The sequence below is a fragment of the Ovis canadensis genome, chromosome 1 (assembly GCF_042477335.2).
Source record: "Ovis canadensis isolate MfBH-ARS-UI-01 breed Bighorn chromosome 1, ARS-UI_OviCan_v2, whole genome shotgun sequence".
Lineage (NCBI taxonomy): Eukaryota > Metazoa > Chordata > Mammalia > Artiodactyla > Bovidae > Ovis > Ovis canadensis.
Window position 1 is genome coordinate 121,368,013 of NC_091245.1, and position 23,511 is coordinate 121,391,523.

At 48.8% G+C, this 23,511-nt stretch overlaps 1 protein-coding gene across 13 annotated transcripts in view; it reads right to left on the reverse strand.

The window, feature by feature from the left end:
* GPR161 (G protein-coupled receptor 161) overlaps positions 1–23,511 on the reverse strand; it is an 87,493-nt gene that overhangs the window by 26,220 nt on the left and 37,762 nt on the right. For 10 of the 13 annotated variants that reach the window (XM_069548714.1, XM_069548784.1, XM_069548725.1 and 7 more), the window contains 4 exons: positions 15,247–15,971; positions 8,771–8,875; positions 6,158–6,277; positions 3,777–4,134 (listed from right to left, as the gene is read on the reverse strand). In XM_069548714.1, the coding sequence (XP_069404815.1) occupies positions 3,869–4,134; positions 6,158–6,277; positions 8,771–8,875; positions 15,247–15,971 (1,216 nt within the window). In that variant the 3' untranslated portion in view covers positions 3,777–3,868. Of the gene's footprint in view, positions 1–3,776; positions 4,135–6,157; positions 6,278–8,770; positions 8,876–15,246; positions 15,972–23,511 lie in introns of those variants that run through there. The other 3 variants (XM_069548747.1, XM_069548757.1, XM_069548736.1) reach the window with 2 other exon arrangements.

The following is a 23,511-nucleotide window of genomic DNA, read 5'->3' on the forward strand; positions in this document are numbered from 1 at the left end:
GTGCAATTGTGTGGTGGTTTGAACATTCTCTGGCATTGCCTTTCTTTGGGACTGGAATGAAAATTGACCTTTTCCAGTCCTGTGGCCACTACTGAGTTTTCCAAATTTGCTGGCATGTTGAGTGCAGGACTTTAACAGCATCATCTTTTAGGATTTGAAATAGCTCAGCTGGAAGTCATCAGCTCCACTAGTTTTGTTCGTAGTAACAAACTACGAACTACGCTCCAGGATGTCTGGCTGTAGATGAGTGACCACACAATCTTGGTTATCCTGGCCATTAAAGCCTTTTTTTGTACAGTTCTGTGTATTCTTGCCACCTCTTCTTAATCTCTTCTTCTTCTGTTAGGTCCATACTGTTTCTGTCCTTTATTGAGCCCATCTTTGCATGAATTGTTCCCTTGGTATAGCTAATTTTCTTGAAGAGATTTCCAGTCTTTCCTATTCTATTGTTTTCCTCTATTTCTTTGCATTGTTCACTTTTAAGAGAGCTTTCTTATCTCTCACTGTATCAAAGCCCTTTTCCTCCCTCTCCTGTCCTGTCCACCCCAGGATTCCTTGTCCTATTGCAAATACTTGAGTTAGTCTCGACAGTTGCTCAGAGACTACACAGCAGCTCCTTAAATGAGAATCAAATAACATTAGCAACATTAGCACCAGATGGCCCTTCTCTTACATTCCTCAACCCCATTTCTACAGCAGGGATTTAAGATCACACAGCTGAGCAGTGTAAGCAAGCTAGCTGGGTGGTCCTTAAAGGCAGAGAGCAGTGGAGACCCGGAGTTTAGAGGAGGTGTTCTAAGCCAGGAGCAAACAAGCCTTCAGCTTTATCCTCGACTCTTTGCCGCTGGGAACGGCCAGTGGCGCCACAGCCACACTGCTGCCACCTGGCGTCGAAGGCCCTGAATCGGTGCCTGGGAAAGGCCTCGGCAGTGACCTGTGTGCTTGGCAGTGTGGGACTTTGTGCCTTCCAGGTCATACTAGCCCCCAGACCTGGTATCTGGGAGATAGCATGGGGGGTACTTAGTCAAGTGGTAACCTTGATGAAAGAAGCAGAGATGGGCAACAGTCCTACAGGTGGTCCTGTCAAAACTAGAAGATGCAGAACTGAGGTTTTTATGTTAAGTGGCCAAATGTCCGACCTATCACTCCCCACACTGCCCCCTCAGGAAGGCCTTAGATTGCTGCTGCACAGCTGAATAAAGCTAATGGGCCAGCGTTCAGCAAGGGCAGCTGGGGTTTTAACTTTGTGCACTAAGGACAAGTGTCCCCAAAACTGCCTCCCAGAAACCTCAGTGTACAGGGAGTGTATCTTTGTCCTCTCCCCACTTGCCTCCTTTTGCACTCCCTTCTCACTCAGGCTGAATAAGGAGTATTTGAATTCCTAAATATGCAGAATATGGTTCTAGCTGGTAGACATCCTCCAAGTCTTGGCCCAGTCACCTCCTATAGGGTGCTACCGCTAACTCCTAATTGGGAATATTCACCTCCCTATAGAGCCTGCAGTTCTTTCTAGAACCATTACTTGACTTTGCTGTTTATTAGCCTCAGTCTCCTCTAGGTCTCTTCCTACATTAGAGTGAAAACACTTTAATGTTATTACAGAGCCTAGCTTGATGCCTTGCACACGCTAGATGTGCACTGCTTGGTAGATGAATGGACTTCAGTACAAAAGAGGAAACGCAGAGAAAGCTTTTTCAGTATTTTTTACAGTATTTCTAGATTGGCTTAGATGAAATCTAGTGTATCCCAGCTAGTCTGGGATCAGCCTATGAGGACTTGGGAGGTCTCAGGATGCTCCTTTGAGCCCAGCCAAGTACAGTCCAGGGAAGGCACTTTCCAACTCCTGGCTGCTTCGTTGCACTCAAATGGTCTGATGGGGTAGATGGGGTTGGGGGGGGTCATCCTAGGTTCCTGCCCTGTTCCCCCCCAGAGCATACTAGAATATGGTCCCTCTAGAAACTGGATAAGGCCAAGTGGTAGGAAAAAACACAGAAAGCAAAAATGCCCTCAGGTTTACGAATGCCAGCCAGTAGTGAGAGCAGAATCTGACTGATCTGCACATCACCTCAGCAGAACCCACAGGTGAAACTGCCCTCTGCTTCTTCCCTCTTCCATCCAGAATGCAGACTGGATGAATTTGATCACTGTGAAGGTAGCAGCCCCCAGCTCTAAGGAAAAGTCTTTTGTAAACTACAAAGGGACCAGCCAACCACTGGTCTCTGTCACGCAGCAAAGACACACTGCCTCCTGGAGAACTAGTTAGACCACAGTGAAACACTGCAAAGGTGATGCACTTTCTGGAACGGCTGCCTCATAACAGATGTGGCAGATCTCCTCAGAATGTGTCCTCTGCTGACCACCTGGAATTCAGAAGTAGGGAAAGACCTGTACTTGGCTGCTGTCATCTAGGCTGAAGGGCAGGAACAGGTGGTTCAAGTCACCACAGCCACTGTTGCAAGCCCACACATTCAGCTGCCATCCCGTCTCAAAGGGGGCGGGGAGAGATCTCACATGCATGTCAGTCCGTGGCCCCACTTTCCACCTCTGAGGACACGCCCTCTGCACCCATTTATGTGTCCTGCTGGTTGGCATCCTGTCAGGACTGTGCTCTAAACAGACACACTGGATCAGCCCAGACATCAGGCCTGAAGTGTTTCACATGCCCATCAGACATGACACCCAGAAGCTGTGCAGATATTGATCCATGGGTCACTTTTTTCCCCCTAACAAATTCAGAGAACATCAAAGATCAGGGTTAGAAAGGACCCTGGCCACCACTCAGTCCACGGGACCACAAAGACTCAGACACGACTGGATGACTAAGCACACACACACCATTCAGTCCAACTCCACAATCCCCATCTCATTTTCCAGATGACCCAGAGGTGACAGGGAGTCCCAGTGGCCCGAGTAACGTAAGGCAGAGTCAGGCCGGCACACAGTTCCTGATGCCAGGTCCAGAGTTCCTTCAAGTCTTTCTTAAAACATTCAGGGCAGGGAAGTAGTAGCTGCTGGCCATAGGGGTTTTCCCTGGAGGCCAGCTAATCTAAACAGTACATCAGGCATCACATACGGAACCTATCCCATGGGATTTCCCTGTGTGAAGGGGATTCCCTCTAACGACAGCAGTAACTCTGCTTCCCGGCAGTGGTTGGCCCCGCGGCCCTGTTCAGGTGCGGGAGATGAAGGTGCTTCCTAACCAAACGGGTTTTCTTTCTAGAAATGAAACATCCGGTATCTGTTCCTTGCTCCTGTCGTTTACAGTGGTTTCTCCCTTCTTTTAAAATACTAAGGAACCAGTCCATAGGGAGGCCTATCCTCAGCAACCACAGACCCAGACCTGCTGCCTCTGCCCAGCAACCAGGGAACAGTCCCTACTAGAATCAGCAGATGGCCTGGAGGCAAGGCTGTAACCAGGACGCATGGGTCTGGGGCATTGTGCTCCTGGGTTCTCCTCTGGGGACCATTTAGGGTAGAACCAATGGCCCCACACAGCCCGCATCAGCCACATAGAGGAAGCACCATCCTCCAAAGTGTCCCGAGGCCTCTGCTAGAGTGCATGGCTGGACTCCCAAGGACACAGGTTGTGAAGAAGAGGAAGTGGCCCCGTGGTGCTTTCCTGCCCAGCCGAGGCCTCTAGACCCCTCTAAACCCCACCTCCCACAGAGTCTCAGCCGCACCTCCATCTGCTTTGTTTTGTGCTCTCGATGCCTCTGGTCCCATCCCTGGGATCCACAGAAAGCCCTCGTGTGGTCTCGCACAGACACAGAAGTCACTTAACAGACACTATTTTGGGCGTTTTTTCAGATGACTGCGTATCAGATGTTGCTCCCGGGGCCCTGGCACAGATGGTAACAGGCGTCCACCCTCATCTCTGCTCTGCAGCTAAAACATCCCCCTCTTCAATGCTCTGAAGCTGCAGCCTCTGACCTGCGAGAGTTCTGCTGCCGCGGCGGCCCCCAAAGCCAATTCCAGGGACAGTCCGAGCTGTAAGCAAGACCCCAGGCAAAGCCTCCTCCCCAAATAAGTTGATTTTGGCTTCAGCCTCTATGGCTTTGGCCAAGCTGGTTGCGTAACTGTCCAAGGACTTGTGCACATCAGCTTTCACGTGAAGAATAGGGTTCTTGGCAGCTTCTAAGAGAGAAGGCAGAAACAAGGTTAGTGAGGGGCCAGGATGGACGGCTCCCCAGGACTGGCCTGCTGTTGCTTTACTGACCTGGGAAGGGGAGACAAACAGCTGAAGGCTGTGGGTTCTGGAGTTTAGAGTCCCTACGTGACAATTCCCTACTTACTATTTGAGAAATCTTAGAAGTCATTTAATCTAATTTCAGTTTCCTAATCTGTAAAGAGATCATGGCACACTCCTTATGTCATAGGTTTCTTGTGTTAATTAAACAGTTCTTCCTAAGGTGCTTTAGCTTAGGTCTGGCTCATAGGAAAGGCTTGATAAATACTTTCTATTGGGCTTCCTTGATAGCTCAATTGGTAAAGAATCTGCCTGCAATGCAGGAGACCTGGGTTTGATCCCTGGGTTGGGAAGATCCCCTAGAGAAGGGAAAGGCACCCACTCCAGTATTCTGTGGGGAATTCCACGGACTGTGTAGTTAGTTCACGGGGTCCCAAAGAGTTGTACACGACTGAGTGATTTCACTTAATTTACATCTGTAAAGGAGTTCTCTGGTCTTTCAGCTCCCTGGAATGTGTAGCGGTTTTGCCTATAACTTCCACAAGCCTCAATGTTGCCTCTGGCCTTTCCACACCCGCTCAGGCATTCCTCAGAGCCATGGAGAACCTCAGGGTTTGAAGGACATTAGAAGTCAGGTGCCCTTTCCCCCAGGACTAAGATCCCTGACAACTTAAGTGAACAGGTAGAGGAGGGGGCCCTTCAATTTCACACCCTGATGGCTTTTAACTTCACTGCCTGTTTTCCTCCTGACATTTTGGAGGGAACAGCTTATCCCCTAATCCTCATGTTGCTTGGAGTAGGCAACTTCCACGCCACACTCCAAGAGGAGAAGAAGGGAGGAACACGTGACCTCTCCCTGCCCTGCCACTCGCTCCCGGGAGGACTGATGTGGTCTTAAAAGTGCCTGCTCCTCGCCCTGTCTGCAAAGAAGAGTGCCTTCGGTATGCCGTCCTCCAACATGGAGGCTGATGGAGCGAGCTTGGCCATATGTGGGCTGGGTGGATTGGGGAAGGCTTCAATCCATTTTTTTTTTTTAATTTGGGAGTAACATAAGACTCATGAGGCTACTAATCCAAGCTCTGTTCTTGAATCTACTCTCCCCATAAAACAGACGATTTGATGTCTGCCTCCTTGACATCCATCACGAGCCCTTCCATTCATCTGGAATCAGGGTGAGGAGTGGTAGAAAAGATAGGACGAATTATGAACATAAACTCTGGTATGGCCGGTATTTATTTTCATAGCATTTCTGAAGAAACTACATCAAAGTCCCGGACCCCTCCATCACATCTCATTCAGAGGAAAAGAGATTCTTCCATCTGTGGGCAGCCTGGAGGGCACTTCCAGTCAGAAAATCTGGAAGGGAAACTAGACCCCAGGTTCCAGAGGCAACTAGAGTGCTGAGGGTTGAATTCAGAACAGGTGGAGCCAAAAATGCAGGAGCTGGATTATAGCAGAACTCATTCCTCTCACAGGACCCAAGTGCCCCAGCACCCTCAAGAGGGCAAGACCACAGAGGTGGCAGCTTCCCCTGCCGTGAAGTTGGAGCACTTATTGGGCCGTTATTTTCATCTTCCACACATGGAAGCTGAGGCTCAGAGAGGCCAAGTTCAGATTCATAGACACACAGCATCCATAAGGGAAAGAAACTCTGGAGGCCCAGAAACTGGTGTATCTAGTCAGGTAACTTCCTGAGGGAGGACATGGGAATCAGCTGTGTGTATGTGTGTGTGTGTGTGTGTGAGTGTGCATGTCTGTGTAGCCCACTGCTTGCCCAGCCTTAGACCCTGTTTGCTCTGAGAGTTAGAAGCCTAAGGACTCAGGTGAGAGAGGTCAGGTCAGGAATGACTTGGAAATGGGCAAAGGTGGAGCCCCTAGTGTGCTGGGTGTGGGGGCAGGCTCAGCTGAGGAAGTTTCCTAAGATCTTTCACTTCCCCATTTCCCTGAAGCCATCAGCCACAGAAACCAAACCTTTGATTTGTTCCACTTCATCTTCAAATGTCACTGAGCTCCTCCTCTTGGGTGGGCACGTGCCATGGGAGAGAGGGTTGTCATCCGATGTGTAGTCTTCAAGCAGCATGACATCTGTTCCTAAAACCAAGGGCAAACTGTGCACCTCTAATTGGCAAAACCAAGTCCTCTCACGTTCTTTCCCACTCTCTCTAAACATCCCTTGCATTCCTCTCCCATTTATTCCAACCCACAACCAGGTGCATCCAACTGCCTTGCAGCTTTGTCCAGGACACACAGTGTCTCTCGTCCTATTTCAGGGAGTTTGCAGCCAGCCACTGGGGCTGCTTTTCAGGCACACCAAAAACAGCAATGTTATCCAAGTGGATGGGTTACAGCCAGAACTAACATACTCAGAAGTGCTGAGTCAGCCAGACCTGGATTGGGGAAGGGGAGTCAGGCTGAGTGGAGGAGGGAGGTATTATTAAAGGGCTTTCTGTTCAGAGTGATTTTTCTTACAGTTTGAATTTCAATCATTCTAGTTAAAATATGCTGGGCTAAATAAACATATAAATGCTGAATGTGTAAATTTCTTTAGGGATCAAAAAGGGATTGAAAAATATGCCCCTCAAAAAGTAGGGGGAAAGCAGAGAGGAAGGAAGCTCTATTAGACCTGGGTAGACAGGTGAGGAGGGCTGGGGAGGGGAGCAGGGCTGAGCAGAACCCTGACCCCACACTGGGGCAGATGTTGGGACCAGCCCTCCTCTGTCTTAGTCTCCAGCTTTCAACCCTTCAAAGCCTGGTGCTCAGCAAATTAGGAAGAAAGCAGAGCCAGGAGCTCCACATGTCCTCCCAGAACAAGCTGCACAGATGGGCTCCTCTGGCGGACTTCACAATATGGTGGTTCCGCACACGGGCTCCCGAAGTGGACAGATCTCAGGTTGCTTAATCCCTCAGCAGCCTCCAAGGTGTATAAAATGGGGATAATTCTGTCTACCTCATAGAATTGCCATGAGAATTATGAGTTGGGGCCTGTGAAGCTGTGACCCAGTTCCTGGAGCACAGCAGGTGCCTAGTCCATGCGGCTAAGAGCAGGGAGGCTGAAGCTCACATTCCAATCTGCGTGACCCCAGAACCCAAGCTCTTTCTTCTGACTACATGTTCCCTTACTCCTTTTTGGCTGGTCACCTCCTATTCACTCTATAGGTTTTAACATCACTCCCCCAGAGAAACTTTTCTCACGCGCCCATCCCCAAGTGCTCTCCCCCCAGCAGGGACACATACCTGTCCGCTCTGTGTCCTCACGGCACTCGGCTTCCCCTCCCACAGTGCTCATCACTGTTATGACCTTTTTAAATAGCAGAACTACTGAGGTATAATTTGCACCCACACAATTTGCCTATTTAAAGCCACATGAGGGCCATTCACCAGCACATCTCTAGAACATAGGGCAGTATCTGCTCAAGGCAGGGACTTGCCAAGTAAATATCTGTTTAGTGAATAAATGTCCCTGCCTCTGGATCCCTACTGGTTGTCTGAGAAGAGGGCCTGAGGAGCAACAGCGACCTTCCTCTCCTTCAAGTTACAAGAGGGACTTTGGTCTACAAGGGAGGCTGTGAACAGTTGTTTAACCCTCTGGGCTGCCAGTGGGGGCGCATTTTCAGGGAATGTTCTACCTCCAGGGGAAATGCTCCAAGACAGGAGGCCTGGTCTGGGTCCCTGCCCGTGGCCCTTTACCCTAGAATTCCGCAATACAGGCTCAGATGAGGAAACACAGATCAAAGCAGAGAGGAGTTTCTAAAAGGTTCCTGTTGGGGAGATGGAAGAGCAGGGAGGGAAATATGGCTAGCCTGCTATGTTGAGGTCCGGGCTGTAGAACCCTGGGTCCATGCCCAGCACGTGGACAGATGCCACCCTGGGAGGTGGTGCTTCATCAGCTCTGTGAATGACAGATGGAGGGACACGGCCCCTCCCCGCCGTGAGCCTCTCACCTCGTGCAGCGCCCCAGGTATGTGCTGGGGAGCACAGCAGCAGACTGTGATCTCACAAAGCCCAGTGCTGAGGGGAAGAGCCCTGGGCTGGCACCATCCCCTGGGCAGCAGCTGAAGGGGAGGGTCTGGAGGATATCGATGGAGATACGTTTCATCAGAGAGATCAAGTTCCCCACAGGTAGATCTCAGGGCATGTAAAGACATGACAAGGGATAGAGGGACAGTGCCAAGTTCTGGGGCAAATGGGGAGTCTCAAAAGTTTAGAAAAAATTGAATAGCTTGTCTGAGATAACACAGCTCTCAAAAAGCCAATTCAAGACTGAAAACCAGGCAGGTGGACTCTGGAGCCTGCCGTGGCTGGGGGTTATTATAACTCACATAACAATTCATGATCATCTGGCATTTTAACTTTGAAAGCTTTCACTCAATTTGAATCTCACAACATCCCTGCCTGGCAGAGAGAACAGGAGCTGAGATTCCCATTATACAGAGGAAGAAACTGGGGCACAGAGGTGCAGAAAAGCAAAAAGCCATGACTGGAAACCCAGACCCTTGACTCTCACCCCGTGCACCCTGGGAGGCGTTCCGCCCACCCACATGCTCCTACCTGGAACCGGGGAAATGCAGCAGGCGAGACGCTTACCTGAGTCCTGAGAGCAGCTGAAGCCAGTGTCCCCGGTGCTGCTGCTGTTCCCCAGGGGTTGCTCGCCTGCCATGAGGGCCGTGAGGTGTGGGGACAGGCCCAGGTCTGCAAAGCAAGGTCGGCATTGACCACACACATCCCTCTCTCCTGTCTACCCTGTCCTCCCTGCAGAGGGTGCTCTGCGTTCACTGAAGACCCCAAGCTCTTGGCGGCCTTTCCCAGACTTCACCCCTTGTTCTCATCCAGGGAGTCTGTGACAGCATCCACTGGGTCCTGCCAGAGGGGAAGAGCTCGTGACAAAGGTCAAACACCAACAAGGCGGGTGGGAGAGAAAACTGAGCAGTCCCGGGAGATCTTCCCGTGACACAGCATGCGGGTGCTCCTTTAACTTCCATGCCTACCCGAAGACCAGGAGGTAGTTTTTTCAGAAGAGGCTGAAACCCCCAAGCAGAGAGGATGTTTGTACGTTGGAAGGTAGGGGGTGGGCAATGACACTGACCCAAGAAAGGGCTGAGGCTGGCAACAGGGGAAGCCTGGAAGGAGACCCCCAAAAGCTTAAGGACTGAAGGCTCGGAGTCTCTGGGCAGGCAGGGTTCAGTGGAAAGACTCTACAGGAAGCAGTGGGTCCCCTCTATGGCTAGTCCCAACTCAGGCTCCAGGCACCTGCCCTCCATGCTGGCAGGAGAGCAGACAGAGTGAACAGGGGGACTCTGGCCTTAGTGACACCAGGCACATGACAACGTGGCAAACCTGAGGGAACAATGAGAGGCTGCCTAGTTAACAGTGGGACCCCCACCCCACGGCCTTACTCAACCTGGGCAGGAGGCCAGAGATCTCGTCCCCAGGGAAATCCAACCCGTCAGAGAGAAAAGCCCCACAGACCCCAAGAGCGGGGCACCCTGTAAAACGGCCCAGCCCCTCCAGCCCTCAGTGTACGTGCCATCTGCTCCACTGCCCAGGGTTTCCCGATCCCTTTCCAGGGCTGCCTTATTAACCATGAGGGACAGTGAAGAACAGGAGACATTTTAGGAAAAGCACTAACAGAGATGGGGGAACAAAAAAGGAAGGAATAAAAAAAGGATCTGCAGGAGACAATGCAGGGAGTTGTCTGGGGATGCAGGGAGTTTGTCTTAAGAAAACAAAATTCCAATTAGGTGTCCTCAGAAAATTAAGACAATAATGAATCTATGAACAAAAGAGCTGGAGGCCACAAGGACCATGGAGATAACAAAAGGTGCTCCCAGCAATTAAAAAACCAGCACAAAAAGTCAGACTCCTCCCATCTCCTGAGAAAGACCTCCCCGCCAGGAAGGACCTGCCACGGCAGACCACCTGAGTCTCCCGACAGCACGCTTACAGACAGGAGAGGCCTCAGCCTATGCTGTCATCAGAGTTCTTCAAGGGAACAAGGTGACTCTCCTCTTTCAGAGCCAAGGAGGAGATAGTGGGGGTTGGGGTGGGCAGCCCATGCAGACAGAGCTTCTCTTTTCATGAAACGTGTGGAAAACATTTTTGCAAGGAGCTGCCCCCTCTCCTAGGGGTTGGTGTAGGGGGCTGGATCCAGAAAAGATTCCAAACGTGATCATCCACCTGCAGGGTCTTGGCCTCAGAATATGACTATGTCTCAGCAGGAAGCCTGGCTTGAGGAGGGCGGCCTGTGGGGGAACACCCACTGCCAACTGGGACAGCTGAGGCCACAGTGGGCTTTGGACACATCTCTGAGGCTGCGGTGAAAGCTAAACACAAGTCCCGGTCTCCACCAGTGGGAGGACTCACTGGAACCAGGCCAGTGTGGCTCAGCTAAGAGCTCTGGAAACAGGGCAGCCAAGTGGTGACTCTATTCTGTTTATCCAGCATTTATCACTAGAGAATGGGCGCAGCACCCTGGAGTTTCTTCACATGAAGCAACAACACACTAGACTGGGCCCCGTCCAGACCTTTTTAAAAGAAAAAAAATTTCTTAAAGAAAGAAAGGAACAGGCACAAAGTGACAGAGGTCGGATCAGAAGCCTGGCGCTGCTGAGAGCGCCATGAGCGCCTTGCAGAGGCCACAGGAGCAGGAGAGCCATTCTGGGGTGGAGCTGGCACTGAAGCAACCAGAAGCCCTTGCGGTGGCTCAGGAAAGGAACCTGGAGAAGCAAGCGGGGGGAAACTCACAGGCCCCGGGCCTCTCACCCTCCAGTCCAAACCTCACGAAGGCTGTGAGGTGGGCCATTTCCTCTAGCAAATGGAAGCCAGTGTCCTTTTCTCCACAAGATAACTGGGAAGGCTCTATCCCGTTTCAGGAGCTTTGAGCACCAGGTGGGAGTGGCATCTGGAGCGGCCTCCCTCCACGCCTGCGTGTCGGGCCTGGTGGCAGTGCTGACAGATGAGCTGCTGGCCCTTTCTCCTGAAATCCTCATCTTTGCTCCAACGCCTGCAGCCACCTATCAGCTTTGGATTTGTAGTGTGGCCTTCACTGGAAGGACTCATGTTGAAGCTGAAACTCCAATACTTTGGCCACCTGATGCGAAGAGCTGACCCACTGGAAAAGACCCTGATGCTGGGAAAGATTGAGGGCAGAAGGAGAAGGGGATGACAGAGGATGTGATGGTTGGATGGCATCACCAACTCAGTTTGGGTGAACTCCGGGAGTTGGTGATGGACACGGAGGCCTGGCGTGCTGCAGTTCATGGGGTCGCAAAGAGTCGGACACGGCTGAGCAACTGAACTGAACTCCTAAGACCAAATGTTAGCATTTAGTGCACCTTTCAGCTGGAGAAGGCAATGGCACTCCACTCCAGTACTCTTGCCTGGAACATCCCATGGACGGAGGAGCCTGGTAGGCTGCAGTCCATGGGGTCGCTAAGAGTTGGACATGACTGAGCGACTTCACTTTCACTTTTCACTTTCATGCATTGGAGAAGGAAATGGCAACCCACTCCAGTGTTCTTGCCTGGAGAATCCCAGGGACAGGGGAGCCTGGTGGGCTGCTGTCTATGGGGTCGCACAGAGTCGGACACGACTGAAGCGACTTAGCAGCAGCAGCAGCAGCACTTTTCAGCACTAGAATCAATGTCCACTCCAGAGCTGACCTACCCACCATGAGGTGACCCTGCCTGGCAACCCTCAGGGAGGCCAGAGATCTCAATACCTCAGGGAGCGCCATGGTAATCTGCTAACGAGCCTTCACAGGCAGAAAGTATTGTAGTGGCCTGGTGAGAGTGGTACCCAGGGAAAACCTAAACTGATGCACTTTTTCAGTTTGGGGCTAATAGCATGAGAAAACCAAAACTCATGGATTATGGGTAAAATCCACATATGAAATCTTAATAAACATGACTGCCTATGTAGAACTCCTGGCATCTCAGGGGCAGTAGAAAACTCCAGGTGTTTGTGGAATGCCACTACAACTGCTCACAAGTACTGTGAGGAAAGTTTATAATTCCAGGTACTGAATCCTTTGGTGAGAACTTTCCAGGTGCTCATGCAAATACAGAGGAACACAACCAAGAGAGGGCTTCTGAGTCTTTCCTTGCTGGCTTTGGAACGAATCTTATCACCCTTCTAATGCTGTGCTAACAGGAGAGAGCAAGTTCCTTCTCTGAGTGTAGGAGAGGTAGCCTGAAGCAGGCTGGGGCAGGGAAAGCCCACTGGGGTTTAGGCATCTGCTGCAGATGCAAGTCATGCCTGCAGAGGGTGCCAGACCAAGGTCTGGTCACAGCCCTGGCTCAGCCAGAGGACAGGGACGCAAGGTTGAGGCCAGGGTTCTCCCTCCTAATCAGAAAGGCCATGGGTTTTCCTGGTATGACCAGAGTAGGGCTCAGGAATGGAATGGGCACTGCATTCTGCTTTTTTTTTTTAAAGACTCTTGCCAATGCTGTTGCCCACCTCCTAAAGTCAGGACATCTGGGGAAGAGACAGCAGGGATGCCCCCAGCTCTGATTTAAGGGAAGACCAACAATTCAGAACCCATCATCCCAAATGCTCTTCAGCCCAAAAACAACCCACAAGACTGCTTCTCGCTCAGTGAAGAGACCGCTCACTGCCTTGAGCGTGCCAATGCAACCACAGCTGGTGTTTCCCATCTGTACTCACAGCCTGACAAGCTCATCTAGGATAATCCCAAGTGGCTCGCACAGAAAATCTTGGCCCCCAATACAGATGTTTCTTTTTATTCCATCTACCCTCTCCTCCTCCATTCTCTTTCCTCATTCTTAACGTCATTGGGATCGAAAATGTTTTTTTTTTTTTTTTTTTTGCCTAGAAGATAATTGATTTTACAAAATCTGAACAAATAGGTTAATCAGTGAAATGAAACCAAACCCTGAATGTATTCCTCCTGGCTCACAAGTCATACTTGGAATCACAGTCTTCCCAGTAGCAAGGGGTGAGAATTTCAGGAATTAAAATACTGGGATCCCAAGAGATGTTTTTTTCTCCTATGGTCAAAATAAGGAGGGAGGTTCAAAAAGGGAGAGCATATATGTATACCTATATATATGTTGAGGTTTGACATAAAACAACAAAAGTCTATAAAGCAATTATCCTTCAATTAAAAAATAAATAAATTTTTTAAAAGTTCCAGAATTTCTTCCTTTCTCAAGAAAAAACACTCCGTTCGTCCATGAGGTAAATTAGTGATGTTGGTTTGCTGCCACATGGAACAGATCTCCTATCCTCACTACTCCAGAGTACTCATAATTAAGAGCTGTAATGTTCACTCTCTTGGGAGAGGAGGTGGAAAGCCTGTTTCCTGGAAATGAAAAATTAACTCAAGCAGTGAGTTGCCCAAAGTCATCTGGCAAGAGACTGGAACTGCACTCTGAGCCACGTGGCTCTTTTCATTAATATGATCTGATAAGTGCCCTCAGGGTCTCCCTTCCGATAGCTCATCCAGGTGACAATCTCCCTCAAACAACAGAGTGGTAACTTTGGAGGCAAGATCCACCAACGCATGCTACAAACAGTGGGTGAAGGCTGAAGGTGAAATAGGATATTTTCATAACCTCTAAGTGTCTCCTCTGCTGTACTTATTAATGACAATGGAAAAAGTAGTGAATCTACAGTGGGGAAGCCTGCCAGACATCAACCTGACTGTATGGACTGAAAGTATTCCCCCAAATTTCTATACTGAAGCCCTAACTCCCAGTGTGATGGTATTCGGCAGTGGGTTCTTGGGGAGATAATTAGGTTTAGAAGAGGTCATGAGGGTGGGAAGACCAGAGAGCTTGCTCTCTCCTAACCCTCCACCACGGCAGCACAGAGCAAGAGGACAGCCAGGGAGAAAGCCCCACCAAAACTCAATCATGTGCCACTCTAACTTCAGACTCCAGCCTGCTGAGCTGTGGAAAAATGAATGCCTTTGGTTTAAGCCATGCATTCTCTGGTATTTTGCTGTAGCAGCCCAAGCTAAGACATCAACCAAGAGATCAAGAATAAGATTAGCTATTAATAAGACCTACAGATATATGTGCCCCTGGTATGCTTACTAGGAAGAGCACATCACCCGCCCAGCATCCTGCCAAAACGGTAACCTTGAGAACACATCAGCTAAACACAGATTGAGGAGTTGTCTACAAATTCCCTGAACAGAACTCTACAAAAGTGTCAAGTCAGGGAAGACAAGGAAAGAACAAAGACTTGTTAAAGATTGAAGACGACAAAGGAGATGTCATGACTGAATACAACATGGGATCCTGAACTGGATCCTGGAACAGAAGAAGGATATCACTGGGAATATAGGTGAAATCTGAGTCAAGCTTGTAGTTGTTAATAGCCACGCACTCACGGTGCTATGGTTAGGCAAGATGTTAGCATAAGAAGAAGCTAAGGGGATGGGAATTCTCTTTCCAAATCTTCACTGAGTCTAAAATTATCTCAAAAGAAAAAAGCTTAAAAAAATTTACCCCAACTAGAGTAATTCCTTTGGATCTCATTAAAGGGCATGGGATTGTGTCCAGAAACTTAGCTCTGAAATCAATTATCAGACGGAGGAGCAGCTTTAACACATATCAGATAGCAACATTTCAGTGACGGAGTAGAGGCTTGCCCTGAAGACATCCTGAATTACTAGGGATGGTCCAGTAAGGAAAGGGCTTCCTGTGAGGAAAGGGCTCAAGGGGGAGTATGTCCAGGAGGAGCAGCCGAGGAGGGAAAGGAGCACTTCCAAAAGGACTCTGCTTCAAGGAACACTGAAAGAAGGTAGCCTAGTTCAATGCTGGAATTCTTTTTTTTCTAGAAAGAACTAACTGTATTTTCCAGGCCAGTGGGTCATGGCTGGGGTCACAGAACTCATGTCCTCTGCCCTGCCCAGCTTGGGAAATCTGCTTGGGAATCACTGGGATGATCCTTCCCCAAAGGAAACCTGTGCTTTAAGCCCCGAGACTGCAGTCAGTCTGAGACCTCACCCATCAACCTGCCAGAGTGTCCAAGAGGACCATAGGCTACACCTATGGGAGAGTGGGCATCCCTTTGCTGACAAGTTTCCAAGTTACCTGTGATCCTATTGGAAATGCTGAAGAGCCTAGATGTCCTCTGCCGCTGTACAAATGGTTCCCGGTAATACCGATCCCCAAAGCACATGCCCAGGAGTTCCTTGCGCACTGTCTTGTTCCAGAGTCCATAGATCAGAGGGTGGCAGATGGCGCTGGTAAAGGACAGCCAAGTGGCCCAGGTCTCCAGGGTTGGGGAGACACAGTTCTTCCCCCAGAGGGCCTCAGAGGTGATGACAACCATGTAGGGGCCCCAGGTGACCATGAAGGCACCGATGACCACCAGGATGGTGACGAGGGCTTTGCACTGGTTGGCCGAATAGACCACGCCCTGCAAGGTGCTCTTCCTGCTGCCCGAGGAGGAGGTAGAGGTGCTGGAGTTCTTCCTCCCAGTCCTCTGCACGCCCACCTCCACAGTGACCACAGCACCACAGTGTACCTTGCGTGCTTTGATCCTGGCCACTCGGAAGATGAAGCCATAGCACACCAACATGACCAAGAAGGGGAGCAGGGCACACCAGATCTGCCAGAACGCGGTATAGCCAGGCTCCCGGTGCCACGCGGCCACACACATCCACTTGAACTCGTCAAACTCCACCGATGACCAGCCAAACAGAGGTGGCAGGCAGCCGATGAGGGAGTGAAGCCAGATGTAGGCAAGTACCATCACAGCCCGGTTGCCTGTGATCTTCATCGGGTACGCCATGGGATACAGGACAGCATAGTAGCTGGAAAAGGGATGGAGGGAGGTGAGAAGAGGCAAAACAGAGGAGAAACACACCAGGATGGATGCGCACTGCTTTCCTAGGTAGGGAGTTTGTTGGATTTCTCTCACTCCAGTCAGCCACAGGGTGAATACTTCTAAAAGTAGCACCTTCTCCCAACTCCCCTGGACAAGTCACAGACTGGCCACATCAGGCAGCCCCATGGGACTCTTCATCAGAGAATGACTGTGTGCCAGGAAGGACACAGAGCTCAGGCAGCCCTGCCTCCAAGCCGCCACGCGAGCCCATTCATTTTGGGGTTGTGGCTAGTCATGAGGCATCTGCAGGAGTTCTAAGGAGTCATGCCTCAAAGCACATCACTTTTGTGTTTCTAACATTAATCCTTTTAGATCAGTTTTCAGAGGGTTCTCAGAAACCAGAATAACTTCTAAGCATTATGGGGTTCATTCATTCAACAAACTGAAGGCCTGCCACATGCCAAGCCTTGCGCTATGCACTGGTGTGTGTGTGCTCACTTACTAAGTTGTGTCTGACTCTCTGTGACCCCGTGGAGCAGAGCCTATTAAGCTCCTCTGTCCATGGGATTCTCCAGGCAAGAATACTGGAGTGGGTTGCCATTTTCCTCCTGGCTATGCACTGGAAATACAGGTAAAAAGACGCAAAGGGAGATAGGCACAGAAGCAGAGTATGAGGATCTAGAGTGGAAAGGGCTACATTTAATCCTCACAAATGTTTGTGCTAGACAGAATCGTTATCTTCATCTTACAGTTGAGGACCCGAAAGGATAATCTGTCCCAGATAAGGAAGAGGAAGAAACAAGATAAAAATCCAGGCAACCTGACTCTATAGTCCCCAACGCACAAGGCAGCAATTTCCTGCAAATCCTCTTGTTCTGGAATCCACAGACCAGGGGTGGTTGCTAATCCCTTAGCTCTGTGAAGGAGGGAGGCCTAGAGAGTTACTGATTCATACTGATGGGGCCTTGGATCCAGAGTGCAGAATAAGGGCAGACTTCTTAGAGGAGATGGCACATAAACACAGGTCTTAAGAGATCAGAGGCACTGGTCCAGGAGCAGAAGAGGCGAGCCTTGGCAATGTGCAGAGATGCACATGAGCACCGCCTGTCAATGCAAGAGACATAAGAGATGTGGGTTTGATCCCTGGGTCAGGAAGATTCCTTGGACGAGAGAATGACATGTAGTTTTGCCATGGAGAGAGGAGCCTGGCAGGCCTCCGTCCATGGGGTCAGAGAGAGTCAGACATGACTGAGGCGACTTTGCACGCGTGCACTGGCTCAACAGGGAGGCTGCTGGTAGCTCAACCAGGCAGGCAAGGAGTGAAGGCAGAGCAGGGAGACAAGGAGCCAGGGGGCTGGGGAGCACTAAGCCTCGCTGTCCAGCTGAGTACTGATGCTTTAACCGGGATGAGTGGGAGTATTAAGACCACGGGGTTGAAAGTAGATCACCACCCTCCTGACTCTTTTTATCCAAAACAAATGCTGTTTATTGATGGGGCTTCTGCATGAGGCACCGTGTGGAGGGGTAGGGGTGACCACACTGACGCCACCTGGTATAGGCAGGACCACAGGAAATGGCCACACATGGCCTGTGAAGCCACTTTTTCCACCAGGACCTTCCTGAGTCACCCCTAGGCACTAGCAGCTCAGCAACAGGGGCCACAGCCTGAATGCCACCAGCTGCCTAGATAAACTTCCGTGGAGGAGCCGCTGCCTCAGTCGACACCTCTGTGTAGACTGTATAATCAGTGGCAAGACAGGCTGCCGGTCTCAAGCCTCGAGGCCCTGCCAAGGTCTAGCCTGGAAAGAGTGCTTCTGAGTGTGAGACCTGAGGAGAGCAGACTGTAATTACGGGATCGATCACAGAAACTCTGCATGCCAGCTATGGTAAAGCAAGTCCTGTCACGCTGACATCTGGGTTTGCATCTTGCAAAGGCCCTGAAGCCACATGAAAGAAGCATGCCTTTGGAGCTGAAACTCCTAGGTTCAGATGGTGATTCTGCTGTCTACTAGCTGTGTGTCCCTGGGAGTTATCTAACCTCTCAGAGCTTCAGTTCCTTCACCTGTAAAATGGGAAACACTTAGGATGAGAATCAGGTCTTAACACTAAGAGAGAGAGGTTGTCAGTAATTAGTCTCCAAGAGAGATTGGGAGGTCCTGCTATCCTGTTAAAGTCTTCAAATAAATTGTGGATGCAAGTCTGGTTCAAGGACAGGATGTGCTAGAATGGGGGAAAGAGCTGGGTGGGGCCTCTCTTTAAACGGCAATAGGGACAAAGCTGGGTCTTTGTTCACTGACCTTTCCCTCTTCCTCCTTTTTGAAAAATTAATTAATTCTTTGGCTGGGTCAGGTCTTAGTTGCAGCACATGGGATCTTCACTGAGTCGTGTGGGATTTTTCATTATGGTACATGGACTCTAGTTGAAGTAGGTGGGCTCAGTAACTATGGCACAGGAGCTTAGTTGCCCATGGCACGTGGGGTCTTCATTTCCTGGCCAAGGATTGAACCTACGTCCCCTGCATTGTAAGGCAGATTCTTAACCCCTAGATCATTAGGGAAGAACCCCTTTCCTTCTTGAAGACAGAATCTTCATTCTGTTCCTGCAGAACTGCTGTGACCACAGAGGACCTGTGGCTTTTCTGAGCACCAGGGGATGAATCAGGCCATACTGATGGTATCCTACCCCTTGCCAGGTGACCAGCTGAGGCACTGACCTGTGTAACAACACCTGGCAAATGAAATGTGAGGGGAGTTTGCAAGGGTAGGATTGGGGGCACTTCCAGGAAGGTTTTCTTCACTTTAAAAAAAGAAACAAAGCAGGGATTTCTACTTTCCTCTGCCCATTTAAAAATCATGCAGGCCCTCTGACCTCAGGCAATACTTCAGGGGCAATACCTGGGTGTGGGAGGCCAGGCCTGAGGAATGTGAGCTGTCCCGGGCTCCTCAGATGAACCCTGTTCAACCAGTCATAAAAATCATTACAATTAATAGACTGTCCTCTGAACATGTCCTCTGGCTGTTCTCAACACCAGTCAGGATTATTATTCAATGGTAAAATGTCTTTGTATCACAGACTATCTAGAGTGTGGAACATGAGCAATTCCACTAGGATGTACCAACGATTTCTCCCAGCTGAATCCCAGAGGCCCCTCAGGGTGCCCAGGCAGGGGGTTGGTGCTGGCTCCTGAGGGGTCAGTCCCCTAGAATCAGAAGAGCCCTTGAAAGGCCACAGTGATGCCTGTATAGACCCACACCCTCCAGGGGTTGCTCTGGTTTTAAGGTTTGGGGGGGGCAAAATTTATATACATTGAAATGCACAAATCTACTACACCTTCATCAAGATATAAACATGCCAACATCTGTCCACAAACACACAAAAAATGGGTTTCACTGATTTGAAACTTCATTTTTAAACTTAAGCTTCATTTAGGCCTAGTTTGCAAGCTCAAAGGAAAATATAGAACAAAGGCAACTCCCTATACTCTGCAGGTTAATATAGGCCAAAATGGAGGGTTTTTTCCTTTGTTTCTCATACTCTTAACTGTCTTCTGAAATGCTCTATCTTTTCTCCAACAACTCATCTTTAGACATGAGCCCAAGCACCACTCTTGGTCCCAAAAGAGGCTTCTGTGATGTCATGTGTAACTCAAAAGTTGTAATGACCATAGGGGCTCCAATGCTTAGCTCTCTTACAACTAGACCAATCACTTAGAAAACAACCCGTTTTTATAAGATGGCTTCACTAAAAACACAAACAAAATCTAAGCCAACTACAGCTACCTTGGAGTGAACACGTTGTAATATGTTGAAAAATCTCCTGACAGCACTATAAGTAACCATCCCACAATGCTAGTTACTTCCTTTTAAAATACTATTTTAGAGCTGAAGTTTCATTCACTCCAGTCCAGAATGAAAACATAAATATCCTAACAGGACCTTAAACCCTGACAACTTCAAGGCTAAGCCAGAGGTGACCACATTGGACTTATTCATAGGGAAAATCTTCCCAGGTCGAATGATGTTCCCCACCTGGGTCTGCATCCACACTGCAGGTTTAGGACACTGACATCTCAATGGTGAATTTCACTCCAGCCAACTATTCTTTTTATGCTCTACCTTTGCTCTCTCATCATGGAGCTACAAGATGGACTTTTTTGGCTCATCTGCCAACCAGGCTCATGGATTTCTTTAGGTACGGTTCGTAGGGTTCCTAACTGAGGACATGTCAATGTCTGGAGACGATGGGGATTGTCACAACCTGGAGGTGTTACTGGCATTTACTGAGCAGAGGCCAGGGGTTCCCCTCAACACCCTACACAGAACAGTTTATCACAACAAAGAATTATCTGGTGCGACGTGTCAACCGAGCTGAGACTGACAAACCTTGAACTAAATATACTGGTTGGAAGAGATGATGGACAATTGATTGCATACTGTATTAATGGTTAAGAGCCCAACCTCTGGCACCCTGGAATTGGACAAGTCACTTAATAGCCATGAGGACTTGGGCCAGTTTGCAAAACGGCACTTTGCTCATCTGCAAAGGGAGTCTGATAGAGTTGTTGAAGATTAGCTGGGATAAATGTTAACAGCAGGGTGTAGTGCCTGGCTCGCGACTAACAACATTTCAGTTGAGTGCATGCCCCTTACCCTTGTTTTCTTTGGCTTTCTTACGTTGCCCCCATCTCTTTCTTCTCCCCATCCTCTCTCACTCCTCTCTCTTCACCTGTCTTTTCCTACCACCTCCTCTTGCCGGTTTCCCTCTCTCCCTCTCACTCCCCGCCCCTCCACCTCTTTCTCCCTTTTTCACGCTCTTTTTTCTCTCTCACCCTACTCCCCACACACACTGTCATATACACAAGAGCCGCATCATTAGGTTTCCTACATAAAAGGCAAATGTGTAACCTCCAAAACTAGTAACATCCAGGGGTGTTAGAAGAGGTATTTGAAATCCTGATCAGATGGCAATCATTTATATGAAAAGATCAATTAGCCAGTCCAGTCAATTTGTACTTTCAGCCACACAAGTGGCCAATAATAAAAAATAAATTGCACCTGCCAAGAAAATATTTGAAGACATCACAATTTATAGCACTATATATAAATATATTATAGTCAAAGATCTGGGCAAAGCACTGTGCTGGCCAAATCCATCTTGCTGTGCCTGCAGAAGAAAATGAACTATTTTCCAAAGACAACCAGGCCTTGGTGACTTGTTATCATAGTGAGGCAGAAGTCCTTTCTTAATTCATAGTTCTATCCCTGAGTGACAGGGGGGCCAGGGTGTAGGGTCTGAGGCACCTGGATTAAAGCTCTAGCGGGGTGACCGTGATGTCAATTTGTTCGTATACTTCCTCTGATCTCCGGCTATGTAACACAGACCATGCTTTTTCACCATGTTCTGCCTTGCTCCTTCCTCTGTGTTCTCACAGTATGTTAAACACGCTGGCATTATACATACATCATATGGTCCCAAAATTACCTGGCCACATGTCTCTCCTCCTACACTGTGAAATCCTCCATGTGCTTCTTCAGCTGCATATTCCCAGCACCAACTGTGTCAGGCATACATTAGGTACTCAATAAATTGTTTATCAAATGAATAAATGGAGTCTTTTATGTAGGAAACCTAATGATGCAGCTCTTGTGTATGTGACAGTGTGTGGGCGGGGGTAGGGTGGGAGAAAAACAGACAAGAGTATGAGAAAAATGGAAGGGGCCCTTGCAATCCGACTCACTGTTAGAACTTAGCTCAAATGCCATCTTTTCTCCACCCGTGGGCTCCAGAACCTACCATCAGATTCAGTGGCGGGATATGTGATCTAGTTTCCTGACCAGGGATTGAATCCAAGCCCCCTGCATGGGAAGGGCAGAGTCTTAGCCACTGGACTGCCACTAAGAGTCCTCACGCCACAACTAAAGAGTTCGTGTGCCACAACTAAAGATTTTGAAAGCAGCAAATAAGACCCAACACAGCCAAATACATAATTTTTTTTTTTTAAGCAGTGGCAGCGGGAGCTGTGACAGCACTTATTTCTGCTCTGTGTTCACATCAGCACCTGTGGGTCAGCCTCTGCCAAAAACCCAGGGACTCCTGGTCGGCAGAGGCTACATCCTAGTCATGCTGTATCCTACTACCTGGAGATTTAGTACAGACCCTTTCACAAAGTAGATATCCAGCAAATATTCCCAGCATCAAAGAATAAAGCATTGAAAGAGGCAAATTCTCTCTCATTTGATGCATTTGGATGACATGATTTGATAATCTGTCATGCTTGCTGGTGAAAAAACATTTCATTCTTAGCTTATTTAGGTCTCAGATCCAAGTAAGCAGCTTACAGCCTTGAAGAGCTGTCACTATTTACTGAACATCTATGTACACAGAGTTCTGTGAGAGGCACTGAAAACTAATTCCCCTACTTTGCTCTTGAGCTGTTGGCCCCCACTCCACCTTCCACAGGACCCAGGACCCAGAAATGGATATTCCAAAAGTAATGATTTTAAAAAAAATAGAAATTCAAACAATAGTGAGATCCCATTCCATCCCACTGCCAACAAAATCTCACTTATGTCTGTAATGCTGATCATCAGTCTTGATTAGGATGCTGACAAGTGGCTACTGGAGTGAAGATCCATACAGCCTTCTGAAGGGGAGCGTGCCTTTCACACATCAAGAATCTTTAAAGTGTGTTTCCTTTGAAAACACAATTTCACAAACATACATCTTCTTCAAAAGTGCTATTATATAAAATAGAAAGCTAACAGGGAACTGTAAAAATAAACTATAGTCCATCCAGAGGATGGAATACCATGTAGCCATGTTCTCAAAGGACATTTGCACATGGGAAAAATGCTCACAATCACGTTAAGTGAAAAAGCAGGTCATAAAACCACAGTGCCTTGAGCCTATTTTCTAAATTTATAGCATACAGCCAAAAATCCCTGGAGGCAAATATGCTAAAAATGTAAACAGTGATTGATTGATCGCTTATTAGTAGGATTATGGATATGTCTATGTCTATGGATATGTCTTGTTGCTATTCAGTCACTCAGTTGTGTCTGACTCTTTGCGATCCCATAAACTGCAGCATGCCAGGCTTCCCTGTCCTGCACAATCTCCTAGAGTTTGCTCAAACTCATGTCCATTGAATCGGTGATGCCATCCAACCATCGCGTCCTCTGTTATCCCCTTCTCCTCCTGCCTTCAATCTTTCTGAGCATCAGGGTCTTTTCCAAAGAGGTAGCTCTTCCGATGAGGCTTCAGGTGGCCAAAGTATTGGAGTTTCAGCTTCAGCATCAGTCCTTCCAATGAACATTCAGGACTGACTTCCTTTAGGATTGACTGGTTGGGTCTCCTTGCAGTCCAAGGGATCCTCGAGTCTTCTCCAGCACCACAGTTCAAAAGTATCAATTCTTCAGCACTCAGCTTTCTTTACTGTCACAGCCATACATGACTACTACAAAAACCATAGCTCTGACTATACAGACCTTTGTCAGCAAGGTCATGTCTCTGCTTTTTAATATGCT